The following is a 27,762-nucleotide window of genomic DNA, read 5'->3' as shown; positions in this document are numbered from 1 at the left end:
CCATGACAGTTGCATTGGATAGTCTGTTGATCCTGGTCATCTTTGGTAACAGGTCTGGAAGATGTCAGCATTTTGAGAACTTAATAGCTTCATGAACTATGTGTGCAGGAATGTACTTAATCCCAGTGTCAGACACATCCTTGTGTTTTGAGACAGCCACTAATGCTCCTGGGAAGGAAAACAAGATGATTTGCATGTGTAAACTCTAGCTAATGATGATCTGAATGAGAGAATTGAGTGCACCCTCAGTAAGTTTGCAGATGATACCAAGTTGGAGGAAGCGTTCATCTGCCTGAGGGTAGGAAGGCCTTACAGGAGGATCTGGACAGGCTGGATCGACGGGCTGAAGTTCAACAGGACCAAGTACTGGGTCCTGTGCATTGGTCACAACAACCTCAGGCAGTGATACAGTCTTCGGGCAGAGTGGCAGGAAAGCTGCAAGGAGAAAAAGGAACTGGGAGTGTTAGTTGACAGCTGGCTAAACATGAGCCAGCAGTGTGCCCAGGTAGCCAAAAAGGCCAATGGCATCCTAGCTGATATCAGAAATGTTGCAGTCAGCAGGACCAGGGAAGTGATTGTTCCTCTGTACTCAGTACCTCACTGAGGCTGCATCTCAAGTACTGTGTTCAGTTTTGGGCCTCTCACTATAATAAAGACATTGAATCTCTGGAGCATGTCCAGAGATGGACAGTGAAGCTGTGAAGGGTCTGGAGCACAAGTCTTATGAAAAGTGGCTGAGGGAACTGAGATTGTTCAGTCCAGAGAAGAGGAGACTCAGGGATGACCTTATTGCTCTCTACAACTGCCTGAAGGGCGGTTGTGCTGAGGTTGGTCTTTTCTTCTGGGTAACTGGCAACAGGACTAGTGGGAATCGCCTCCAGCTGTGCCAGGGGAGGAAAAATTTATTCTCTGAAAGAGTGGCCAGGCACTGGAATGGGCTGCCCAGGGAGGCGGTAGAGTCACTGTCACTTGTTGGAAACATCCAAATAATTTTTGTCAGGACGGTATCTCTGATAAAAGCAGATTTTATTCGCGATTGCAATGGCAAGCATCCCGCAAGCAGGAGCACCTATGGACTCGACATGACAGTTTTTATACCCTGTTTTCACCCCCTTGCCTCCCTCCCAACCTCCCCTTTTTCCCCACTGGCTGGGTACTCCAGGTTCACAATCTTATCAGAAGGTTTACATTTGTTAACTACTTGTTAATTTATTTGTTATCTGGTGTCAGTCCTGTCCTCTCCAAGATGTCTCAACATTCTTCTTGTTATATTGATAAGGTGATTTTCTTCAGTCTTTGTTAAACAAAGAGTACGGAGGGGAGGTTCCGATCTTCCTCAATACCTTCTTCAGGCACTCCCTGGGGCATGTAAAGAATTGTCCTTTTAATTTGCACAGGATACTCCTGCAATGTGTGAGACATGTATTTTCAATGCTGGCTATACATAAGTTGTTACTAGCTTATATATATATATATATATCTCCTTTAATTCTCTATTCTTAGAATGTACTCCATCTACCTAATCTCTACAGATATATATATATACACACATACATATTACTTTACTTATATACTGAGTATGTGTTGTTGGGGAAGATTTATCTAGGGGATTAGCAATGAAAACAATGAGAACTCCAATAAAATAGAAAGGCCCCTGAAAAGAATTATTAGTTCTAATAAAGAACCCAAATGGTAACAGAGGCCATGAAATTAACAAAATTCTTATTTTGTTCTGATGCAGAAACAACATTCGATTCCCACACCCTGGAGATGTTCAAGAAACGTGCAGATGTTGTACTAAGGGACATGGTTTAGTGAGAAGTATTGTTAGTGAGTGGACTGTTGGACTGGATGATCTTGGAAGTCTTTTCCAACTATAATAATTCTATGATTCTACGATCATTGATAATGTTGATTTGCTTCCATTCTGCACAACTCTATGTTTGAGGGAAAAAAAAGTTCTCATGCCTTGAAGCCAAAACCAACAAGCCCAGAAACGTAAAGTCCAATGAGTGATTTCTACACAACATTAATGTATTTAGTACCTCTCCTAGAGTCTACCTGAGATTGTGGCTTAACTTTGTACTTGATGCATTTCTTGCTAATCAGAAGCAAGAGGAAGAATGTTGCCCTGGATACTGTGCCACCATCTCTCTCCAAGGGAGTTAGTGAGATCTGCATCCTCGTGAATGAAGAAATTTATAAAGTGGCCTTGTTTAGCACTGACGCTGCTTAGTTATTGAATGTATTCTGTGGCTTCTGACCTCAGTTAGGTGAACTGGCTCTTCCAGTTAACTCATCTGCCTTGCTGTGGAAGTGTAGTGAAAGCTCATCAGTGTTTGAGTGAATCAGCTGTGTGTTATGCAAAAGAATGAGGCTGAACTCATTGGCTTGAGTTATCACGTACTCCACAAAATGTGCTATGAGGATCTCAGCTGGAGTGGTGAATTCAGAGGAAATGGCAGGCTTCCAGCTTGAGCACCTGTTCCCAAGAACTGGGAATATGCTTCAGAAAGGTGTTGTATCAGGAGAACTATTTTTCCTCATATGGCTTTCATTGAGTCACATAACACTGCTGTGTTTGGGAAATTCTACAATATCTTTATCTGTAACATGCTCCTATCTCATTCTAAATACCCCTGAATTTAGTGCCCTGTCAGCCTCAGTTTCTCAGACTCAAGTTATTTGTACCAAGAATAAACCTTGAAGCTAGATATGAAGTGCATGTTTGCAGTGTGTTGCATCACTTGTTATCTGTGAGGAGGTCAGTTTTCAAGAAAAGTGTAAATGGTACTACATATTGAATTATTTCAATGATTTTCTGAATGCAACCTTACGTTTTGTAGGAAAGGTAATGGAATTAAATAGTTTGTGGTACTTACCTGAGCCTAGGATTATTTTTTTTCCCCCTTCTGGCTCTGGCCACGCAGCTTCCTGATCAAGCAGAAGGAACTGCACATAAAATAAAATATGCCCATTTAGAAGGCTATTGAGATTATAGAATCCTAGAATCACAAAATAGCTTGGGTTGAAAGGAACCTTAAAGTTCACCCAATTCCAACCCACCTGCTGCAGGCAGGGTTGCCACCCACCAGCTCAGGCTGCCTGAGGCCCCATCCAACCTGGTCTTGAATGCCTCCAGGGATGGGGCATCCACAGCTCTTTGGGCAGCCTGTGCCTCATCGCACTCTGAATGAATTTCTTCCTAACATCTAAAATAAATTTCCCCTCTTTTAGTTTAAAGCCATTCCCCTTGTCCTGTCACTGTCTGCCTGCGCAAAAAGTTGGTCCCCCTTCTGGCTGTTAGTTTCCTTCAAGTACTGGAAGGCTGCAAAGATGTTTCCCCCAGAGCCTTCTCTTCTCCTGAACAAGCCCAGCTCCCTCGGCCTTTTTTCATCGGAGAGATACTGCAGCCATCTGATGATCTTTGTGTCCCTTCTGAGGACTTGATCCAGCAGCTGCACATCTCTCTTATGCAAGGGACCCCAGGCTTGGACACATTACTCCAGATGGGGCCTCACAATGGCAAAGTAGAGGGGACAGTCACTTACTTCTCCCTGCTGGCCACTCCTCTTTCGTTGCTGCTCAGGATGGAGTTGGCCTTCTGGACTGCGAGCACACACTGCAGGCTCATGTCCAGCTTTTCATCCCCCAATATTCCCAAGCACTTTCTGCAGAGCTGTTCTCAGTGAGTTCTTCTCCCAGTCTGTATATGTCTGAGGTTGCCTCGACTCAAGTGTAACAAATCATATTTGGCCTTGGTGAACATCGTTAGGTGTTCATGTGCCCACTCCTCGAGCCTGTGCAGGTCCCCCTGGATGTCATCTGTCTTGTCCCACACAGTAGGTTTCGAGGGAGGTGAATCTGTCTCCCGAGTCACACCTCCTCTAGTCAGCAGGGGTCTGCAAGTCATCCAAGACTCAGAGGAATAATTCACATCAATTTATTGAAATCTTTCTTAACAACAACTAATGCTCTCAGAGGTAACATTGGATAATTTGCTAATTATGATTAATAGGAGTTACAGGTAAGAAATTATTAGGCAATGGCTACTGCACAGAGTGAAAGAGTAAAAGAAGATAAAGAGAAAAGATTTTAAAAAATGAGGAAAGAGACAGACAGACAGACAGGTATGCAGACACAGCAAAGCAAAGTGGTTCACCACTCCTTGGTCCAACTATGTCTCGGTGCCAGGTGCTGATCTCCAGTAGTGGTGGGTCATCCAGAGGTTGTGTTGGCCAATTGATGACTAATGACGACAGTACAAACTCTTTCTTATAGTCCAAAGTGCCGAGCCTGCTCTTCTGCAGTGATGGCTCCTGGCTTCAGGATCTCAGCAGAAACTCCCCTGCTACTGTTTTCTAGGCCTTGCAAATTTAAGTCAGCAGGTTAGAGGAAGCAGGGAAAAGCCAGCTTCTATCTTGTCTTCATGAGATACAATGGTATCATCTCCAAATCTACTGTATCAGCTGGTTTCATTTGCTCTCAGGACAAATCTTCAGCCAATAAACACTCCTGGGCCTTCCCCTTCAAAGGCAAACAAGTCCAAAGAAATGCTTTCAGATGTAAAACTGTCCACAAAGTGATGCTGATTGCCTCATGCTGATTTGAGACATTCCTTACCTGTCTCAGACAGCATCCCTTCCTTCTATTGTGTCAACTGCACCACTCCGCTTGGTGTCATCAGCAGGCTTGCTGAGTGAACTCGATCCCATCATGATACAATTTCAATTGGACTTGTGCTAAGGAAGTTTCTGAATGCTTTCTGCTGATCTTGGATAGTGTTGGGAAATACTAGGTGTGACTTTGATCCATTTCCTGAGTGCATGGCATAGTCACCTGCATGTGGGTGGAGAGGCAAGAGCTTCTGGTTTCAGCCCAAACCAACTTTCTTAAGGTATAGGGGCTGGAGACTCTCATTTACTCTTTTTTATTGATGTGGAAACATTATGCACATAAGATCTTAAAGTGTCCTTTCCATTTAGTATGGCTATAATTGCAGCTTTACAAGGCTTTTGCCTCTATTTTCCCCATTTCTCTCCCCCTCTAGTTCAGAAATGGGAAGTTCCATATGTTAAACGTCATGTGATTCTGTGACACATGTGTATGTATTTATAGGAGGTGCCTAGTTACTCTTCTCAGACTTCACTGGACATCCCTTCTCAGAACCACTGCACATCTCAAAGAAGTTTCCTGCCACCATGATGACTGGGGGCTTGTCTGACCCTAAACCCGCTACTCCAGAGGTCCAGCATCTTGCTGACCAGGTGAGTTGGACCCTGCCAATAGATGAATTCTGTGTAAAAGGCTGAATCTTGAATCTTGTGCAAAGCTAGAAAGACCAAGTGATGATACTGAGCGTTTAAACTGAAGAAGTTGAAAATGGGGATCTCTGTGATTGCCAGTGCATATTTTCTCAGCATTTTGGATAGGCACTGTGCCAATAAGATGAAGCCAAAGCACTTTTCTTTCTTTGTCTGTAGGTAGGCATAGTGGTGGCTATCTTTAGTTACTTTTGCATATAGGTGGAAGATCAATCTACTATGTCAGCACTGAGGTCCACGTATTTGAAGGGAGAAAATTCCTCATGTCATTGATAACCAGCAGATCCTGTTATGTCCTGTGGTGCAGCAATTCTTAAAAGGCTATAAGTTGCATCCCAAGGAGCAGGAGGGGGACAACAGGGCACAATAAAGCTCCTTTCATGACTCCTACCAGGTGATTCCAGCAGTTGCCTTCACCCTCACAATTCTGAGGGATGAGTTCTTCCCTCTTTGACAGCTGCCCACAGTGTAACTTATGCCCTCCTTGAGGAAATGCATGTAAGAAGCAGAGGGGCTGAAGATGCTGGCTGACAGCGCTGCACACTGCTGCGTGTGCAGGGCTTCATCTCCCTTTTTTGAGGTGCCTTAGGGGATGGTGTTTGTACTGGCACTGCTCTGTGTTTCCTGCAAGCCTGCAGGCTGGGAACAAGCAATGAAGGAGCCAGGCTAAGGAGAGCTGGGCTGTGTGTGGGGCGAGGCATAGCCAGCAGTAGATCCTGTGAATAGGCTGTGTAGGCTGGACATATAAGTGGGGAAGGGTTGGAGTATGAAGGAAGGAGATAGTGGGTAATGTTGACAGGCTGGTGAGTGGGGAGGTCATATACTACAAAACAGAAAGGGAAACGGTTATCTAAAATTGTTTGGGGATATGAATTGAATTGTTCAGAAGCTGTATCACTGTTCCTTCTATGTAGAACTCTGTAGCAACTGTAGAGAATAATACAAATAATATGGTGCGCTGCTATTCTCAGTATCTTTGGGAAAATGAATTACTCTTCACCATTTATTTTCTACAAGGTGAATTTCTACCTTGTGCTGAGAGTGGGAAAGAGAAGTCTCCCTGCTCCTCCCAGTGGCCCTCCCCTGGTCCTCCCCCTGCAACACTTTTGCTGACTCTGTTCCTTTGCAAAACCTCACACACTACTGCAGAGCCCCTCATAAGGTTTTATCGGGAAAATACTGTGAAGGTATGAGTTGTGTTTGGGCAGCCCTGCTCTGCTCCCAGCTGGATAAATGTCACCCTTTAATAATGTCATTCTGTATGATTTTATGCTCTGCTAAGAGTGGGAGCAATTGGTATGATTTGAATGCAGTTATGAAAAGTGTCTGCAAACTGTGATATGTTCAGGACCTGTCAGCTCTTGGGATTGTGTGGTTATGTACTTGCACCTTTGCCTTCTCTGTAGCCTAATCCTTAACAAGCTAGGGGATGCTGTTTGTTCAGTCCCCTTGTTTAATAGCTGTTGCCTAAAACAGGAATGTTTGGGGTTTAGGCAGTTGTTAGATAAGGACTTAGAAACAGCTTTTTTTCCATTTGAGGATTAAGAAGCTGTCTGCTTGCGTGCCTGGTTTTACGGAAGGCTCTGTCTGTGAGTCACAAATGGGGAAATAGTGGTCAGAGTTCGTGAGACATCCTAAGTCTGGAGAGGGGCAACACTGATGTTTTTTTTCTACTGAGATAGGAACCAAGAGTACCAAAAACACCACAGTTAACTTCTGCTCCTAGCAGCCTCCAAACCCACCTGGCTGGAACAGGACTGGAAATTTTCCTGTTTTCTGGAGTCAGCAGCTCCTGAGCTGGAAGTATAGCTGTCTGCTGTCTGGGACAGAAGCCACATGGAGAAGCCTCATTAGTGTGCAGGGGAGCAAAAGACTCTGGGCAGTTACTTCAATTAGAGTAAGAGGTTATGAGAAACCTGCATATGATTAATGGAAGTTATTGGAAGAAACATTCAGATGAGGGACACGGTTTAGTAAGAAATATTGGTGATAGGTGAATAGCTGGACTAGAAGATCTTGGAGATCTTTTCCAACCTTGGTTGGAATGGAATCTGATTATTCCAAAGCTACATTATCTGCAGCTGCTGTGTAGCAAATGGCTGATGATGTTTACACAGGTCTGGCACTGGCTTGTGGCAGGATACAGTTTAGCTGGACAGCTTCTAGGAAAAAAATCTATTGGGAAGACTAATTATAGATTAGATGTTAAAGAGTGCTGGAGGTAATACTTAAAGTAGGAAAGACAGCTGAAAACTTGGATGTAAACTGAGTTATTTTGGTGGTTCTGAGTTTATTTCATTACGGGTGTGTGCTTGGAAAGCTGAAAATTAGAATGGCTGTCAGGAAGGAAAAACTTAAATATGAACCTACCAACCATTTTTTCCCTTTCTTTTTACAGGTGAAGCCACAATTAGAAAGCAGGGAGAATGAGACCTATAACATCTTTACAGCCATAATATACCGGACTCAAGTGGTTGCTGGAATCAACTACTTCGTTAAGGTTTGTACATATGATAAGAGGGACTACTTTGTAGTTAAACAGTGTAGGTGACTTGCTTCCATTTCTTGCCACTATGCAAATGTAGAAAACTCTCTTATGTGACTGGAGTTAGGAGTATCTCCAGATGTTTATAAAGTTCTTCTGTCACCACCATACAACAGGAATATAAAAACTTAAAAAGCATGCACAGCTTCTTCAGATGTGAATGATAACTTTTTGCAGGATCATCTCACTCAGAGACTACGGATTGTCTTATCAGCTCAAATGATCTCTACCAGCCAGAACTCTGCTCTGTTTCTTTTCAAGGCAATACAGGGGCTTTTCTATTGCCTTTCCGTTCCCTGGTAGTGATTATTTCAATTAATTGCAGGTCAGCCAAAGGATCTGATGGAGAAATATTTTTTTAATGTAATGCAAGCATCCCAGATTCTGCTGATTAGGGCTGCATGCAGGCATGTGTCCACGCTTTAGTTCTGTGTCATCTGTTGCAGAGGTACAGCCCGCATGCTAGTTCTTGCTTTATTTAAAAAACAAACAAACAAACAAACAAAAAAGCCAACACTTTCATTTGTGAAAGAAGAATGCTTCACTTGGAGTCCTCTGATAGTGTGATTCATTTTCTTCTGGAAAAGCTTACCCATGGATTTGAGCAGCTTTCTCAGAAGTAGCACGTAAGAAATTAAAGAGCATAGTTTGCAACCAGAATGGAAGGCATGAAAACATTGCTAAGAGGCAGGGCTGGCTTTCTGTAAGTAGAGCAAACACTGCATTTATGTGTGGCTATCAGCCACTTGACGTGCTCCCTTGACATGAAGAGAATTGGCAGCTGGGGCTGGGTGGGCAGTGCTTCTGCAGAGACGCAAGCATTTGCTCTCATATTATTTGATCCGTGGAAGGACAGACAAACTCTCCTTAAAATATCTTTTCACAGTTACTTCTACATTCTCTGGGCACTGGGGAATTGTCATATTATATGGCCAATCTGAGCCTTGCTTAAATGAATGCTTATCCTTGTCCTGCTCCTGTGAGATGAGCCTTCTTTTTTTGGGCAAAGTGCTGATGAAGAGTAACAATTCACAGGAAAGCTGTGGTAAAGCTACAAGTCATGCGTGGTTGCATTTCTTCTCTTAGTGCTGTCTTATTGCTGATCTAGGCAATCACATGTGAAGTACTTGCCTTGGTTCCATGCTAAGCCTCATGACCAAGCTGCTCTTAGTATTGACTGGCATGAGCTCTGTCCCAAGAGCCATTCTTTGCAATACTTTGGAATTTTCCACATCACTAATATTTTACCAACAGACTTACAGCTGAGATGTCATCCAAACCAAGACAGTGCCATGCTGTTGTCACCAGAAAGCATGTGAAGACCTCTTAAAGCCAAAGGCATTGAAATTTTTTTTTCATACTGTGGACCTCTGTAAGAGTTAAGCACCTGTTGTACTTGGCTCTGCACAGAGGGGATAACGCACAACTTTGTAGGAAATCTTTGTAAGGACTTTCTGGAGGGAAAGGCAAGTTTATTCAAAAAATAAAAATAAAAATAAAAATCATACACTTGTGGTAATTCCTGCAAGCACAAATACATGTCACGTTGCCTGGCCAGGCACCAATGTGTTTGGAGTGATTCTGAAGACAAGAGATTTGGCTTTCAATTGTCATTGCTTCTCTGCAGTGTTCCTTATAACCATGTGCTGGTTTTGGATAGTTCTTTCTGTATCTTGTAGGAGCTTTCTGGGTCTTGTCCCCACTCTGAGTCGTTAGGATTTACTTGTTGGCTTTTCTCTACTGATCCAAGCTTGAAGTTTCAAGCTGATGGACTGAGTGGAATCTTGATGAGCTAAATAAATAGCATGCCATCAAAACATATTTCCTATTATTCCTTTGGGTGCTTCCAAACTCGGGCAGTCCTCATCTTCCATTAACATGAATCTGAACTTTTAATAATGGTTTATAACAGTCTCTATTACATAGAAACATAGTTTCTGTCATGACTTACAGCCCAGACTTGATTAAGAGTTGTTTAAGTGGAATTGGAGATATGCCTAAAATTAAGCTCCTGACAGAACATATTACATATACACACTCATCTTTTAGTTGTACACATGATCCTCACTCTCCTGCTGTTCTTGTTTCCAGGTCCAAAATTCTGATAATGGCTACGTCCACTTAAGAATATTTCAAGCCCTTCCTCAGGAGAACCAAGGTCCCAGCCTCACCGATTATCAGACTGGCAAAACCAGAGATGATCCTCTGGTCTACTTCTGAGGGTGGTGAGGAATGGTTCCTCACTTCTGCAAGTCACATGTGGATTCTGTCTGTCAGTAAATGCATGAGAATAAAATATACTTGAAAGCTGTTAATCTACCACGTGTCATGTCTAGATCTGCTGCCTGGCTAAAGCTTCAGCGGGCTCTGAAGTACTAGTCACACCTGCTTCTGCCACCTACAATACTGTAGCTCTGAGTCAGAGTACACTACACCCCTTCCAGCTCTTCCTTCCAAGCACTGTCAAGGCAAGCTCTGAATACAAAGCTCAGGCTGTTGTATTTTTGAGTGTAACAGGCCACATACTTCCTGGGTTTGCTTTAAGTGCATTAATTACAAGCTATTGGCTGATCTTCAGAAGCTGTGTGAGATAAATGTATTTCTAGGGGTGGAGCTGAGAAGTCAAACTGCGTGCCCCTCTCTAAAAAGCAGCTTGGCTGTTTGAGGTGGGGATGAAGAAGGGGTGGAACTACTCAAAGTAGCAGGAGGGGCTGCAGCAGAAACAACTCAGTGTTCAGGCCCTGGAGTAGGGACTGACCCTGATGGCTAGGGATGTATGGAGTTCACCCTTATTTGTAGCAACAGCCACCTGCAGTGACAGTCTTCAGTTAAGACTTCTGCAGGAACAAAGACAGAGGGCAACCCCGAACCAACACAATTATTTTCCTGCTGGCAGCTGCTCAGGCAGGGTCTCTGGACTTACCTGCCATACAACTCCGAGCTGGTGCTTAGGGGCGAGACATCAAATTGAATGCTTTAAGTCCTTAAGTCCTAAGTGAAGACAATCTGTAGATCCCTGTGACTTTGGGATTGCTGCCTAATATTTTCCATGAGAGCTGAATCTTGCTGTCAGATGTCTTTAAAATGCTCTAAGTCTGGCTTTATCAGCACTAGCTGTCTTTCTCTCAGAAGAGCATTTGGCAAAAATATTTAGCTTTTTGAACCAAGAAAATAATTTATAAGTTTACCAGCAACAAAAAACAACTGTATGTATGTCTCCAGAACTACTTCATTTTAGCAAAACAGGAAATGTGTTACAGTGCAGACTGTACTGTTTGTATATTTAACACTGGGGGTGGGGACTCTTTTGGCAGGTAAGAGTAAAAGCACATATATGGAGAAAGTAGTTAAGAGATCTGTTAAGTGCACCCTTAATAATCAGGAGGCAGAACATGCTCTGTGTAAGCAATGCTACCTACATTGTATATAAGAAGCACAATAATACATATGTAAGTTCACCATGCCTCCTATTCTCAAAACTGCTGAGAGTTTCTAGGACCAAGAACATACTATAGGACCAAGAACATACAGCAGTGTAATGTAAAAGTGGGCTGGTATCCCTCAGTTCAGAATGCAGCAACATCTCTCCCCTCCCCAGTTCATTATACAAGGCATGTGTCAAAACTTCCAGTGCACATACACAGCCTTCCCCTTCCAGGTGGGAAGTCTTCCTTTCTGCAGATTCTCCTATTAGTTTCAGGGACCTCCAGATGCTGAGGGCAAACCCTGCCAATGAAGACAGGCAACACTGAGCAGCTTTTGGTCTTTTCTGTGTCCTCTGTCAACACGCCTGCATTTTCCTTAGCTGGGAAATTTCTCTTACTGCTGACATACCTGCTGAAGCCTTCCTTGTTGCACTCCATGTCCCTCACCAGAGTAAAATAAAGTATTTCTAACTAAAACATAAAAACAAACATAAACATAAGGACATCTGGAATATGAAAAAAGCTTATGGAAAAAAGCTCTGACCAAGATAACTGCCAGTATTGAAAAAGTAGTAAAGAAAACAGTATAACACCAGTGAAATATACCACCTAAATTTGAGAGAAATATTTATTGTCATAAATGCAGAAATGCTTGTCCAGCTGAAATTCCTTTCCATTACTTTTCCTCAGCACTCAGAAAATAAGCAATTATACACAACAAAACTCGTACATCCTCTACTGGACATTACATCCTATTGCTGGCAACAGGATAAGCATTACTACCAAGGGAATGTTTCTTACAAAAGACTGCAGCCCGCCTCTCTCTCTTGCCTCAGGTCTTTGCCAATAAAAAACATAATACAATTTAAATATATGGATATGTCCACAGTTGCAAAGCAGCACATAAAGATTCCGGTTTTCCTCTTGCTCCTTGCTGCAAATATGTCAGTGCTGGTGTCATTCCCTGGCAATTTCCAGGCCAGGGAAGTCCACAAGCATACCACAGTATTAAGCTGCACCACAATCAGTGCAGTTACTCAGGTTAGCGTAAGCAAAAGGTGAAAGGAGAGCTATGTGATTCATTTAGATATTGCACAGTAAGGGAATGGAATAAGAAAAACATGGATTTTCTTTCCAGTATTAAGTTTTTTTTAAAAAAGTTTTCTTTGTTGGCACAGGAATCAGCATTTTACAGCCTACAGAAAATATACAAAAGAAATCATTAGGAAAGTGCATGAGATAAATTTACTAGAAATAGGTCAGTTCATCATGCTTGGTCTTGCTGCTCTGATATCCATGAAGACTCAATGGCTTGTCCTCGTGAGGAAGGCTTTTGAACACCCGCAGGTGCATGAATTCATCATTGCCTACATGAACCTGTAAGGTATGAAAACCAGTAAGAGGTGTGGAGCAACCTTCATCAGGAGTGGGGTTTAGACTGGCATGTTTTGAGGATGGGGCAATCAGAGAGGTGGTAGACAAAAAGCACCCCCTCAGCAGGTGTCACCTTGTTCTGAGGCAGACTGGGAGCTGGGAAACAGCACCTCAACCTTGGATCTGCAAGCCCTCCCTCTACCCAAGATAGGGAATGGACATACAGGGAACTGGTGTTAGTGAGAATCTTATCTGGAACAAACACTTAAATGCTTTGACGTGTGTGTGTGTGCGTGTGATCACTATAGGCAGAGTGAAAAGAGATTTGATACTTCGTTGTATCTTTACAAATCCAGGCTTTACTTAATACATTAGTGTTCAGCATTGTGGATGTGTAACTTTTACAAAATCAACTTTCACAAAATAACTAAAGAGTATAAATTATTATGAAAATAGATAAACATGCATATCTCCATTTAATACAGGCAAGGAGACAGGCTGGGAGGTGGTGGGGAATTTTTTTTTTTTTTGAATGCACAATTTTTTTTCTATTTAAAACTAAATCACAAGCATTTTTGTGTAGGTAAGTAAACACAAAAAACATTCCAACATTAATTTTTTTTTTCCATTGCCCAGTGTCCTCTACCTTGATGAAGTAGTTTGTCCCTGCCACCAACTGAGTTTTGAACTCAACTGCAGTGAAGACATCAAAGGTTTTCCCTTCTTTCTCTTCTAGCTGAGGCTTCACCTTAGGGAAACAAGAAGTTACGTATGATTGATACAGTATTTAATACTTACAACTTATGGCTCACGCCATCAGTGTGCCTCATTACCCTTCAGATCCTTATTTTACACTAAAGCAAGGCCAGGTACTGAGGCAGGCAGCCAAGGCAACACAGTGATGCTATTCAGTCACCAGTAACTGAAACCAAAGAACTGTGCTGTTTTTCTACATTCATTTTGACAAATTATTTCCACTGTTAATGTCTCTGCTTCCCTTTCTTCTATATATTTAACAAACAATGTAAAGCGGTTCAAGATCTACATGAACAAGACTTAAAGGTCTTTTAAAAAGACAACGTTTAAAATATATCTCATTTTTTCAACCAGAAAAACAGCCCTTGGCTGTCTTCAGCATTAGCTCCCTTTTTGAACTGCAGAACAGATATCCAAAAACCAAACTTGGAAAATAATAGTTCTTCTAGCCTTTAATAACTGCAGTTTACAGTGTTTCAAAATGTAAATATTTTTCCCCAAATATATTTTTCCAGAGTGTAAAAGCTGCACTCAAGAATTCAGAATAACGCCCAGTGCCAAGATGAGCTTTAGTGAGCTGTAGTCTCTCCCCACACTTGACTGTCTGGTACAGCATGGCCATGCAGTGAGGTTCTCAGTCATGAAAACAGGTGGCTTTAGGCTTTGTTTAGAAGAGCATTGTGAATTAGCCCTTGTGTTATGTAATCCTGCTGCACACTGAGGACTCCCAGGAGGAATGTGCCATTATCCAGCCCTCCTCTACTCCAGAGCAATAGTAATTGCAGTGAGATGTTCTATCTTAGTTACATGATTTACTTCCATTCTTCCTATACTATTACATTGCTACTGCCTGCATCCCACTTGCTGCCCTGGGGAAAAAGGAGCACCACTTTGCCAGACCTCTGATGCCTGTGGGAACAGAAACAATTCCTGCAAAAGAAGAGCAGGATATGTTCTCCTGTCTCTCCTGTGCCAAGAAAGCGTGAAACCAAACTCTGGTCTTTTCTGCATGCGACAGCCAACCAGTAGCCATCTCGTCCCAAAGAGATATGAACAAAGCACACCCCACAAATTTGCATTCTGAAATGCAAGGAGGGGGACATTGCACCAACTCAGCATATTTGGTGTTTCCACTAGAAACTCCAGGCTCCATGAGTACAGTCAGCTCAGAGTCACATGCAGGTGCAGCTTGCTGGGTGTCACAGCAATGACTCACCACAGCATATGATCAGTGGACATTCTGACTCAGTAGGGAGAGCCCAGACAGAAGCAATCTCTGAAAGACTTGTTATCAGCCCACTCTGCTAGAACACATTAAAGATTAGAGCCGGGGAGTCCCTGGGGACAGTACACTACACATGAGCCAGCAGTGCACCCTGGTAGCAATGAAGGCAGACAGTTTACTGGGCTGCACCAGCAGGAGGCCAGAAGAAGGGGGTGGTTAAGTGATGACTGCCCATTACTTGTCAGAAAACATTCAGAATGCTGTGTCCAGTTTTAGGCTCCCAGTTTCAGGAAGATGCCAACTAACTGCAGCAAGCTCAGTGATGGGCCACCATGAGGTCAGTTGGTTAGACTCTTGTCCTGAAGAGAGGAAGAAGGAAATGAATATAAGGAAAGCCTTTTTCCCATGAGAACAGTCCAACAGTGGGACATGTTTCCCAAGAGAGGCCACGCCATTTCCACACATGGAGGTTTACAAGAGCTGTCTAGACAAAGCCCCACACTGCCTGGCATTATAGCCCCTTCCCAAATGAATCACCTGCAGTCCAGTGACAGGGCTGACCATTATCATGTAGTGGAGGATCTCTTGATGATTTCCACAGCCTGGAGCAAGTGGCCTGCCACAGCTGCAGTGAGAAGCCAAAGGCTGAGCAGAGCCATGTGGAAATCCCTGCTCTGGAGAGGCACTCTGAGGGAACTCCAGGCCAAAGACACTGCTAGGAGCAGCTGCCCTGCTCTGTCATGCTGTGCCAGTGCTACGACTCTGACCAAACAAATGGTCAACAAACAGGACTCTTAAAAAAACAACGCCATGCAGGTGAGAACTGGCAAAGCAGCAACAGGAAATGCACTGCTTAGGGTAAGCAAACAGGCAGGCTCTACACATTTCCACAGAAATTCAAGCACACAAGATGATCTGAGAAGTCTGTCTTCAATCGACAGAACATGCTTTCTTTGCAGTCTATACCTAGATGAGGACATCACTGCATGGACAAATTTCAGCTTTGAGTTTTCCCATATGTATATCACTAAGTATAGCAATTTAAACTAGTAGCCAAAACAAGCTGGATGCGCTTTTAAATATTTAGGCAATTCAAATAATTTTTAGATACTTAGGTTAATTCTGAATCCAATAGGGTTTCGGTTTTACTCTTCAACTTACTTTTGGAATGACACACTACAGCCTAGAACAAAATAGAAATTCAGGTTTTAAACAAATCAGTGTGCAATATGAATTGCATACCTGCACTACAACTAATGCCACACAGGGACCTTTCCAGGGCAAAATGATAATGAGACTCAGCAGTTCTCAGTTCTGTGCTCCGAACTGCACACAAACTCAGACTGGTGCTTCCGAGATGTAGCTTGGGATTTTTTTTGGTGACAGCCTCATCAGGGTCAGCTAGCCCAGCTTTAATTCACAGACTGCTGTGCCTTGGCATTCAGAAACAAATCTGGACAATGACAGTGCACAAGAGAAGCAGGAGCGTGTCCTTCATCGTTCTTCTCTGGAGAGACACACGCCACCGATAAAGCCAAGGGGACGAGAGCACACGCCGTGAAAGAACTTGTTTGCACAGGCCTTTTTGGAGAGCAAGCACATGTACCCTGGCAGGGGGAGAGCTGCCTCACAGAACAGCAGGAGCAGCGCGGGCTTTTGCTGCCTCTTTCTCCCGCTCCAACAGCAGAAGGTCGGCTGTAAGATTCAGACCGCAAGGAGCTCAATTTAGAGCATACGCTTCACACGACAGCGCTCGTGTCACCACTGAGCAGCACGCCACAGGCAGCGCTCCGGAGGGCTCCGAATTGCTCGGTATATTCCCCCACGGTCTGTCAGTCTTCTCGCTCGTACATTTATTTATTTTCTGGGGGGTGTTGAGGCTCTCCGTTCCCCTGCCCAAAGCTGCTGTCCCCCCCCGCGGGCAGGGCGCGGCCCCGGCGCAGCAGGCTCACACGGCACCGGGCCGGCAGCAGCGGTGTGCGCAGCCAGGAGAGCCGCCTCGGCCCCGCTCGGCTCCACACCGCACACGCCCCTCCTCGGCCCCAACCCCCTCACCTCGTCCGCGATCTGCTGCGTCTCGCTGGTGGCGGGCTGGGCCTTGGAGGCGCCCCCGCACAACATGGTGACAGCGCAGCGCTCCGCTCTGATCCGCTCCGACCCGCTCCCAGCCGCCCCGCCCGTCGCGCTGCCCCCCCCCGGGCCGAACCTGGCAGCGGGAGGAAGCGGGGCGGGGCGTCGGCTCCCCTCCGCGGGCGGTCGGGAGCTGCATCCGGGTCTCGCTCTGGAATTCCCTCCCACCGCGGCAGTCGTTGTGCCTAACAGGTGTCTGACAGGCGCTGCGCCTTATCTGCCGGGCCTAGGGCACTCGGGACGCCTTGAAATCTCGGAAGATACGTGTGCGCAAACCAGTCCCTCTTGAGGTCCAGGCTGGCAACTCTGCTGAGCTTGTGAGAGAGAACCTGTCTTGCCTGACGTGCGGCATGGGGCTGTCAAATTCAGGTTCCTTCCTAAAAATGTGGTGTGGAGTGCCAAGCCTGCAGGAGTTCCAGAGCATTGGGAGTGCTGGGGAGGCAGAGGAGCTCCTCATCCTCAGCTCTCCCCAGTCCACCGCAGAGAACCAACACCTTGGCCAAAGAGGAGGTGTGAATGTGTCCCATCTGCTGTGTACAATGCCATGTGAATCCCAGTTCTACCTGGACAAATCTGCAGGCAGATAGCTCTCTCTTCAGGGTGCCCATGAGCACCATTAAGGTGTCTGTGAGGGGAGACGATGACTAACGGGCATTGCTCTCAACCCTCCTTCCCCCCCCCCCCCACCCCCCCCCCCCGTGGACTTGCAGCATCCTCTGTATTGCTCCCAGCACAGCAGGAAGATGCAGGGATGAAGGCCAGGGCTACGCTGGATGGTCTTCTGCCTGAGCTCTGAACAGCACTTTTCAGGCAGTGCTAGGAGATCCTCGACCCTGTGCTGCCTGGGCTGTGCCAGGAGCTGGCCATAATCTAGGGGGAATGGTGGCCAGTCCCAGTGTTATTACAAACGGATTTCAGCACAGAGACTGTGTGCGCTGCTAGCAATAGGGTGTGGTGATCCCATCTACAGGTCTCAAGTGCAGGGGTGCAGAAGCCTGGGGGCTGACCTGATGGTGCACTTGACACAGTTCACCAAAGTGATGGAGGCTGAACTGTGCCATGGTCTGCTGCTGTGGACGGGTAGTCATGGCCCCTGAAGAAAAGCCAGCAAGCCAAAAACCTAGAAGAGAGAGCAAAAAGGAACCAAAGCCATCTGCCTTAGAAGGCAGACCACCCCCCAAGCAGGGCAGGTGCTCCAGCCCTGCCTTGCCTGGGCCTACCTTGACCCCCAGCTTGTCAACATCTCTCCTTCCCAGGGCCCAGGCAGGATGCAGGAAATGGGAACTGCCTTGAGGTGATGCTGGCGCTGTGCAGCTCTGTGTGCTTGCACAGTGCCACAAGGCTGGCCCTACACTAAGATGAGCAGGAAAATCAGTATAATCCTTCCTGAATGGAAATCAGGTGACACTGGAAGCTTTCAATCACTACAAAGAAGCATGTCTATAGCATTACTGTAAACATTCAATTACTTGGGAAAGTAACAGCACTAACCTCCTCTACAACTTCCCAACACCCCTCGGTATAATTATAAATCATAGCCCTCAGTTTACCAGGAATGGGTAGTGCCTACTGCATAGGCAACCTACATGGGTTTGGGAGGACATGGTGAGGTGCACACAATTAAATGAAGAAGTGCTTCTTTCTTCTGATATCATTGCTCCTCCCTGTACAGCAAATAGGTGCTCTGCCTAGGCTTTGGGCAGAGTGAGGGTGCAGCACTGGGCTGTTCACTGGGATGGTTCCTGTTCCTTATCCATCACCCAAGTCTGCCAACGGAAATCCAGTGCAGGGCTGATACACTCTGCTTCTTGTCCCCACTGCTTCTCTACTGCACAGTCCAGCAAATACCAACAAGGGCACATTCTTTTCAGTAGGGTTTTGAGCCATAGTGGGCTGGGGGGTGGGAAGGAGCAGCCATTTGCATGGGTGACTTCTGATGCAACATGCTAGTGGATGTTCTTGGGTGTGAACTTTCTGCAGAGAGATGTTGCTCAGCTTGTCATCAGCATTATCCCCTGTGACTTACAGACAGGCTTCTGAACATGTGGCTGAGCAATTTTTCTCTTCCCTGGAACTTGGCAGAATGAGAACCTATACCTTCTGTGCATGGAGAAAAATAATTTGGTTACAGATGACCTTCATTAAGGGGTCCTTTTTGTTTTTTTTTTACTGATTTTCCCTTGCCTCTAGCACGTGTCACTCCAATAAGGCTGCAGCAGAGGGGCTCATACAGCCTGAGCTTTTAGCTCAGGTAAGTGCACAGTGAGGGTGGGTGGTTCTTCCCCAGCAAACTGAAAAGGGTTGGTCTGTCACAATATAATTATGGCAGACCATTGGAACCTTACTGTGCACCAAGGTACAACTTCCTTCTGTGTAGACTGAAAGGATGAAGAATACCCAAAATCTTAGCAGTAAAATATCAACATAATCTGCTGTGTGCAGAGCCAGTGAGTATCATTCTCCAAACAAGACAGGCAAGTGCTGACTTCATTTCTCACGTTTGTGCACAGTTCACATCTTGTGTTTCCCACACTGAATTCACTGAGTGCTTCTATGCTTTAAAAGCCATCTACTTCAGGAGCTGCATATTGGATCTGACATGTAGGAGTGATTCACTAGCACTACAACAAATTGGCTACTGAACTTAATTTTAAGAGTGAGCCATAATCAAACTATTTTTCTTAGTCCTTTTGCCATCTAGTGGCCATCTCTGTTCACGCATTTAGTTAGGTACACGAAATCACAGTTCTCAGTTACCAACTCTAAATTAAGCCTGGAGCCTGCAATCAGCAGCTTGGGAATGGGACATGGTTTTTCAGAAGCAATGAGGAACGCTCACCGGGTCCGGTGGTAGAATATGGTTTCCAAAAGTGTGACCCCAGTGATATGTGTTTTCAAACTCTTTCTTTCTTTTAACTTGCAGTGCCATGGCTTTAATAAATCTTGTAGTTTGCAGGCCATACAGTTAGAGTCGGATCACTTCTTACATGATATAACTAAAATTTGAGCTCTCTCCAAGGTGAATATAATAGATAAACAAAAGGGTAAAAATATCTTGTCTGAACAGCATTCTTGCTGGTTCTGGACTTCCACTGTGCCCTCCAGAAGCAAAACTTCTTTTCCTTGTCAGCAACAAGGGAAGGTGGCAAAACAAGTTTTTATGCAGTAACGTCACCTGTAAGTTTTATTTTCTTGCTCTGGCCAGGAAAAAAAACACACAAAAACACAAAACGTCAACCAAGCAAAAAACAGTAACAAGAGAATTGTGGTATTTTCCCCATCACATTCACAACAGTCCTTTTGTCTCCACTCACAATAAGTAGCAGGCCTATATACCTTTCCACAGTGGTTTAGAGTGCCTTCACATGTGATGAGGGGAGGTACTGACATCTTCACGACAAATGCCTGTTCTTGCATATGGGATCTGGGAAGAGGGAAGCAAATTTTACAGTATTATACAGCCTTGCCCTTCCTGCCAGGTTGCCTAGGGTCACTCTTTCTTTCTTCAGACTGCAACAGAAATCTGTTCTAAGGACTCTCTTTCTTCAACATTTGCAGAATGCAGAGGAACCAGGCACACCATGCACAGTCAGAAGCACTTATGTTTACTTTCAGGGTGTTGAACAAGAGCCAGGACTAATGAAGTTCCAATGTGCTTTTTGAAGTCCTTACTCTTGTCAAGGCATGGTGGCATGGTGCACCCTTCCTGCTTTAGGTGCTGTCTCTTCAAGATGGAACAAGAGGGACATAACCTAGTTGAAGGCCTACAGGAACCAAACATCCAATTTACTCATTTGTCTGTTTGTACGTCCCAGAGCCCAACTCTGTACGTTTTATTTACTTCATCCTCTACCAACATGCACACTTGCAATATTCATCTCAAATATTATCAAATTTGGGGGCTATTTCTCCATTTCACCTTGTTTCATTGGCTTTGTATCAGGCCCACAAGTATTGTCACAACCAGCGCAATGCTATGTGTGGGTATGAGGCGGATTAATATGGCAAAGCACAACACTGACTATGGTGTGGAAGGGTTAGCCACGTATGCCATGTGGAATATTACAGCAGCAACACTTTGTTAAGCATACACCTACTAGCGACATAATCAATCACAAATACATCTCATTGTGCTCTCGCAGCAATCTCCAGGGGGATTTACAATCTGTTCTCCCCTTCCACCAAAGCAGGCAGGCTGGAGGTAAAGCTACATCTGCTGGAAGAAACCAGTAGGAACCTAGTAGCTTGGTCTAGTGCAATGGAGTCTATGAAGGGTATTGTCCAGGATTTCCTGCTGGGCAGAGAGGAGAAATTGGGAGAAATGAGGAGAAATTACTAAATATAAATAGCAGGGTGCTCTGTCACATTAAATACTTTACATGTTCACACCCTTGGCTGTACACAGCATGCAGGATGTTGGGGGCTTTTTTATTTTCCCAATGACCGTGCTTTCCCCAAGTGAAACCGTGTATCTTGCTTTTGAACAGCTGAGAGTCCTGATGCACGTGGTTACAGATCACATATACTGGATAAAGAGGGAATATTATACATAGTGGGAAAGAGGAATATTATACATAAATGTAAAAGCAGAGTATTGTGGAATTGCTCAGTGCCTCCCATAGTCAGCTGAGTTGCAGTCTGGCAGGAAAAGCTTACAGAGGCAAGACAGTATGCAGAGTTCTGTTTAAGCCCCACCAGAGGCAATCTTCACTTGTCCTCCCCACATGTCCTGATTTCAGTAAAGCAACTGCAAATTCAGTTCAAGGCTCCCCAGACACAGGCTTCAGGTAGTCTTTCCTCTGGAGGCACGTGTTTTACCCGGCTGGCGATAGCAACAATGTGTGGTGGGACTGTGTCACAGATATGTATCTTTGTTATCTTTCCCATTCAGAAGCAAGAGGTGAGCAAGTTCCTCTTGGGGAAGTGCTTTTCATGACCTTCTTTTGTTAGGAATGTACTGTGTTTTCTGTGACAGAGCTGCCTCCAGTGCCTATAAAATTTCGGGAGTTAGCTGATGGCAGGGAGGGCTCTGCCTCAGGGTTTGGTACCTCTTCTTTGTTGTCTCCCACCACCGACTCCTGTGAACTGGTCTCTGGGCTGGATGCTGTCTGGAAGCCAGGCTCGGCGCTGAGGGACTTGCTGTTCTGTAGAGCGAGCAGGGCCCTGTGCCGCATCAGGCTGTCATCACTGTTCTGGGCCTCCAGGGAGTTCCTGCGCTTGGCATTCCTGTTGGCCATGGCGTTCTTCTGTGGCTCCTCAAAACTCAGTGACAGGGTGACCATGCCACTACCAGAGCTGACCTTCTGCTTGCACCGACGCTGCTGCTGCCGCTGCCGCTCAGCAGAAGCCGGTAGAGGGAAAGGGTCTTCATGGTTGCTCTTGCTGCTGATGGAGGAGGATGGGGTGGAACCAGTGGAACCTCCGAGGCTGTTGGAACGCTTGCGTGACACGTTGCTGCGTCTCAGTGTGGCCCTGGCAGCCACCTTGAAAGCGTGGGCAGCTGTGCTGCAGCGCACCTCCTCAATTGTGTTGCGGGAAGGCTTGAAGAGGATGATGTAGACTTTGTTAAAGAAGATGCAGGCCAGAAGCCCAAAGCTGGCAGCCAGTATTGCAATCACCTCCACAGCAGAGACGAACTTGCCATATGTGCTGGCGTAAGCAGGGATGAAGGAGATCCAGACAATGAAGAAGATCAGCATGCTGAAGGTGATGAACTTGGCCTCATTGAAGTTCTCAGGCAGTTTTCGAGACTTAAAGGCAAAGAAGAAGCAGATGGCTGCCAGGAGACAGGTGTAGCCAATGAGGAAGCCAAGGGCCATCAAGGAGCCTTCATGGCAGGTGATGAAGATAATTTCATCCTCCAGCTCATGGTTTCGATAACTGGATGGTGGGGCCGTGTAGAGCCAAATCACGCAGATGACAATCTGCACAAATGTGAACAAGAAGACCAGGAGGAACTGGAGGTTGAGGCCCCACCACTTTCGGTAGAGGCTTGTGGGGATCTTTGCCTCGAAGACAAGCAGGACACAATTGGTTTTCACCAGGATGCAGGAGATGCAGAGGACAAAGCTGATGCCAAAAGCTGGCTGCCGCAGACGGCAAGTCCAGTTCTGGGGCTCTCCAATGAAGAACAATGAGCTGGAGAAGCAGCAGAGCAAGGAGAAGAGGAGGAGGTAAGACAGCTCTCGGTTTGTGGCCTTGACGATGGGAGTGTTGCGAAATTTGGTGAAGACTCCCAGGACAAAAGAAGTCAGGAAAATTCCCAGCACAGCAAAGAGAGTTAAAGCAATTCCAAAGGGTTCTGTCCAGGATAGAAACTCTATCTGCTTGGGGATGCAGGATGTGTGGTTCTCATTAGACCAGTAATCCTCAGGGCACTTGTCACAAGCACTTGCATCTGAAAAACAAGTGACAGGAAAGGGAAGGTCTGTCAGAATGAAAGGGTGAAATGGATGACAAAGTATATGGTAGCTACACGCTGTCTTTCAACTCAAATACAGGTGGTGTTCACTTCAGGTGTCAGCAGGTTCCCAATGTCATTTATCGATGTCTCAGAGTGTTTTACAGTGAAACAATGAGTCTCTCACTGGCTATACAGGAAAACACAAAGTGCACTTAAAGTCCTGCCCATGCACTCTGCTTCCTGGATCAATTTCTTGACAAAACTTTGCAAAACTTGTTAGATTACTGTCAGCTGCTACACAAGATCTATTACCCTATATTTCTTCATTTTTATCATCTACTTCTCTTTGTCTTCATACTTCTCACACTCTTATCATTTGACACATCCTGCCTATCTCTGTCACAGGAAAAATTAAAAATGTGCTTGCCTCCTTAAGCTCTTTGAGAGCTTATTTCATAATCTTTGGAGGCAAGTCTTACATGTGTTTGAAATGCTTATATTTGAAGGCAAACAATGCCCTTGACTCCCATCACACTCCCATTTCATGCTGGAACATTGGTGGAGATGTGTCCTAAAATGATATTGCTCTCTTCACACCCAGGAAAGCATCCCTCTGATAGCTGCAGAGGGAGAATCAGTGCCTCTGTCTCCTTCTTCTGAGTAGAGCTAATTGGAGTCCATTGGGATGGCAACATCTGTCTCCAGTGACTGCCATAATCAAAAGGGAGGGCCACTGCTTTTATTCAACCCAAATATACCAAATATACCAGTGCCAGTTCCCAAAATCTTATGAAAAACAACAAATGGTACATATTACAAATGACCAAATTTGTTTCTATTTAATTAAAAAATGCTACACCAGTGCGACTTGTACTATATGTTTATGTACATATAAGTACTCTTCTATGCATTCCTATATGTATAATATGTTTACTATTTTATGTTTACTGTTTGGGTAAAAGTATTACCATTCCCATTACATAGGATGCACATTAGATTCAGAGGAGAATATTTTTTCAGTCTTGCATGCACCTTACTGGTTTTTATCTCAAGCAGAGTCTGCAGTGTGTGCTGGGGCCAGTGCTGCTGAAGAGAGTGAGGAGAACCTGAGCACTCAGCACTGTTGATTTGACTGCATCTCTGGAAGATTCTATTTGCCTTCATTAGCCTGGGATGCCCAATGCTGAGGAGCTGATAATGGTGTTGGAAATTCAGAAGGTTTCTAAAACTGGAGTTTTCACTGCAGAACCTGAGCAGTCCTAAACTCTCACTGAAACCAACAAAAAGATGTCCATACATGTTCAATAGGACCCAGGGATTCTGGTCTCTTGCAGTGCCAGTGTTCAACAGAACATGTGCTTAGTGTATCCATAAAGGCAAATATTCCTTTTTGCTTGTGAAGTCAGGAATAGAATGGACTTTATTTCTTTGTAAAGCATGGAATGAAAAGTGGTTAGACATGAGGAAAAAGTGGAGGTGCACTGACAACTACAATAGCTAGGATTAGGTTAGGGAGTGTCTCCCTTCTCCAGATTTCTGGAGAAAGAAAAACTTCTACAGTGCAGCGGAGTTTGCTTCTGGCTGTCTGAGAAACTTTCCAAATTTCCCTCTATGCTTTCTTCCCCTGGCAGAGCAGCCTCCAACTCAGCACTGCGGGAAAGTGACTTCAGTACAATTGTGGGCAGTGCCCAGAGGACTCTTCTGGTCCATGCAAACCCCAAAGCAGTGCTGTGTGCATTACCTGTTTCATCACTGTACTCCCCATCAGGGCAGTCCACACACTCGAAGCAGCACGTGGGCTCTCCCTCAATAATGCCCTTCCTGGTGCCTGGCAGGCAGTCCATGCTGCAGTTAGAGAAGGGCACCTGCAAGAAAAGAGCCCGAGGAGGGTTAACAGTAAAGTACTTCAAGTACAGTCTTCCTACAGTAGGCCTTGAGCTTACCCCAAGGGTGTAACTGCTTGTTTAACATGCTAGGTGGAGAGCCTCAGACACTCTCCTCTTCTGTCCACTGAAGATGTTGCACAACAGACTTCCCTCAACCCCCTGCAGTGATAACACATTTGAAGGATTGCATCAAGGAATGGTAGGGAAGATCAGCAGAGCTCTCTAATCTCTACCATGTTGTGGGCACTGCAAAATGATACGTGACTCTTGAGACACACACCAGAAAACAGTCCTTAGGTGACTGAAAGAAAAGACAATTCATGTCTATGGAAGGAACTTAAATCAACTGCGGAGATGATGGACTCTGACTGCTGATCCTCTTTCCCATAGATTGTCTGTTGAGTGCTAATGATTTATGGGACTTAGAACTGTTCCTTGAAGCCATTTCCTCTCAAATGGCCCCAAAGGCCCTCTCTGGCCTAGAAAGAAAAATAAGGTAAATTAACTGTACAAGATGAGTTTTTACATAAAAGAGAGAAAGACCTTAGTCTTAGAACACCAAGAATTTGAAGATGCAGATCAGCAGGTACACACAGATCCAGAAAAGAACACCTCTACAAGAAGCACACCTTAGGTTCTCCATGTCAAAGCCCATGGAGAGGACTTGTAAAGCTCCCACCTCACTTTCACCAGAATGATTACCCAGGCTTTTGCTGCTGCTGCAGTGACCAGCTGTGTTACCTGCTGGCTGCACGCTCATGCTGTGTGTAAGTGAGCCCATGTGGGCACAGACATACCCTGGCAGTGAGTGGTTGCATGGGCATGAGAATGTGAGCTAAACACGTATTTTCCACTGCCAGCAGAGTACCCTGATCTGTATGTTGCTAAGTGCATGGCTGCAGCATTCTGGGAACACTGGTTCTAAGCTGTTAATCAGGAGTGCATAATTAATTGGGCAGATACATATCCAGGGAAAGTCCTGGCAGCTCCCCACTTAAAGCACTCCACAGTAAATTGCTAACACCTACTGCCTGGGACAACTTTCCACAGGTTGTACATCCATCAGGAGGACATCTGCTGTCCTCTCTTTTCCTAAGCTATCAGTGATGAGTTTGAACAGGGCTGAATCAAAAACCCAGCTGAAGTTGTGTGCTGTTTCTCTGTTATCTACTAAGCTGATTGTATTGCCAGAGAGGAAAATTAAATTGGTTTTACATGATTTCATCTTGACAAATCCAGGTTGGCTTTTTCTTATCATTTCATTACCCTCTAACTATTTATAAACTGTTTAATATTTGTTTTTATCAAGTCTTTTGGATTACCGAAGCTCAGCTTAATTGTGTGTAATTCCCTTAGCTCTCCAGTATCTGCTTTAAAAAGCAGATATCACGATTTACCCTCCTCTAATCCTTTGAGACATCACCCGTCCTCCATATTTCTCAAAGACGAATTGCTAGTACTATTGAGATTGCTTTGGCTGCCTTTTTAAGTATTTTGTGGGAAATTTCATCAAGTTCTGCCAGAAAAAATCCATCTATTTTACCTACTCTTTAACTCTTTTTTTTCCCCTCCAACTCTGGCCAATTCTACAGTTCCTGTGTTAAAAAGTTAAAGTTAAAATTAATTATATTTAATCTTTCCTGATGAAGACTGAAGCTCAGAAGGCTCCAATTAGTAGAGTACTGGCTATTCTGCCTTTGAGCAAAGCTGTTATCTGGAAGAAATTTAAATTCTATAAACTGAAAAACAAAACAAAACAAAGCAAACTACAATAGACATAGAGATTACAGTCCTCCCTGCTGTCACATAATTTACATTTTCTGGCATGAAACTCAGCAACATAGCTGCATTTTAATAGTTCAGGACAGAGAATAGGGATATTGCACTGCTGGAGGAATGTAGAAAAGAAAACATAATTACTCAGTTCAAGTGTGGGGAAAAAACCAACCAAACAAAAAAGGTACTCTGTTAGAAAAGGTACTGCACAGGTAAGGCTCAGCTGATGGTGTAAATGTGCTAGGCAAATTTGGCTGCTGCAGAGTTATCTTATCTGCCAGCCAATCCAGAAGTGTATACTGAGGGTGTGAAGGACTAGGGCAGATAATATGTATACAATAAGATGAATAGGTCTTTTAATGAGTTGCAGTGCAATAGCATGAGGACTTGGCAAAGTTTGTTCAAATTTCAGATTGATGCAACTTGTTAAACAATGCTTTGAGGATTTAAGCACTTACCTCCTTTGAGAATCCACTCCACAGGATTTTGTTTTCATTGATAAAGAGCCTCTCCCCTTTCTTGGCATACACATTGTAGTGCCCAACTTCCTCAAAGACGACTGAGCCATCCTCTGGAGAGAGATGCCAGTTGATTATTGAGTAATTCCCTACCAGGTCTCCAAACTCATCAAAGTCCACTTGCTCCCCCATGTTACTGGTGAAATTTAAGTGGCGCAGGTGCTTCAGAACCTAGAGAGGGATACAGAGACATTGTAAATGCCTGTTTTTCACAACATGAACAGATCAGATATGGGAACAAAACTGGAAATAATCACTTTACTGCAGCTCCTAATTTCTTGAGAAACCCACTTTAATTACAACAGCAGCAGGATTTCTCTCATAGACTTCACATGTACACACAAACCTTGTGCAAACCTTGTTGATGGCACAAGGTGTTGTAGCCCACAGGATGGATTGC

The 27,762-nt window shown here is 44.7% G+C and overlaps 3 protein-coding genes and 1 long non-coding RNA gene across 5 annotated transcripts in view; 1 reads left to right on the top strand and 3 right to left on the bottom strand.

Moving 5' to 3' along the window:
• Positions 1–492: 492 nt before the first annotated feature.
• On the bottom strand, positions 493–5,129 carry LOC149919768 (uncharacterized). Its single transcript, XR_016470297.1, has 3 exons — positions 3,552–5,129; positions 2,883–2,952; positions 493–1,404 (listed from the first exon to the last, which is right to left on the bottom strand). It is a non-coding gene; the product is annotated as an uncharacterized LOC149919768 (long non-coding RNA).
• A 9-nt stretch (positions 5,130–5,138) lies between these two features.
• Positions 5,139–10,184, top strand: LOC116239961 (cystatin-A-like). Its single transcript, XM_031610224.2, has 3 exons — positions 5,139–5,267; positions 7,723–7,824; positions 9,961–10,184. The coding sequence occupies exons 1-3, from the start codon at positions 5,202–5,204 to the stop codon at positions 10,087–10,089; spliced, it is 297 nt and encodes a 98-aa protein (XP_031466084.2). The 5' UTR covers positions 5,139–5,201; the 3' UTR covers positions 10,090–10,184.
• A 1,720-nt stretch (positions 10,185–11,904) lies between these two features.
• LOC116239960 (cystatin-B-like) lies at positions 11,905–16,895 on the bottom strand. The gene is made up of 3 exons (XM_031610223.2): positions 16,705–16,895; positions 13,315–13,416; positions 11,905–12,671 (listed from the first exon to the last, which is right to left on the bottom strand). Exons 1-3 carry the CDS (start codon positions 16,768–16,770, stop codon positions 12,543–12,545), a joined length of 297 nt encoding a protein of 98 aa, XP_031466083.2. The 5' UTR covers positions 16,771–16,895; the 3' UTR covers positions 11,905–12,542.
• A 3,053-nt stretch (positions 16,896–19,948) lies between these two features.
• Positions 19,949–27,762, bottom strand: part of CASR (calcium sensing receptor) — a 70,060-nt gene continuing 62,246 nt past the window's right edge. For both annotated transcript variants that reach the window (XM_090148722.1, XM_090148729.1), the window contains 3 exons: positions 27,303–27,533; positions 24,924–25,047; positions 19,949–23,176 (listed from right to left, as the gene is read on the bottom strand). In XM_090148722.1, the coding sequence (XP_090004848.1) occupies positions 21,726–23,176; positions 24,924–25,047; positions 27,303–27,533 (1,806 nt within the window). In that variant the 3' untranslated portion in view covers positions 19,949–21,725. The remainder of the gene's footprint in view (positions 23,177–24,923; positions 25,048–27,302; positions 27,534–27,762) is intronic.

The sequence above is a fragment of the Phasianus colchicus genome, chromosome 1 (assembly GCF_987193195.1).
Source record: "Phasianus colchicus chromosome 1, bPhaCol1.hap1.1, whole genome shotgun sequence".
In the NCBI taxonomy this organism is placed as follows: domain Eukaryota; kingdom Metazoa; phylum Chordata; class Aves; order Galliformes; family Phasianidae; genus Phasianus; species Phasianus colchicus.
Note: the sequence above shows the minus strand (reverse complement) of the source record. Positions and strands in the feature narration are given on the sequence as shown.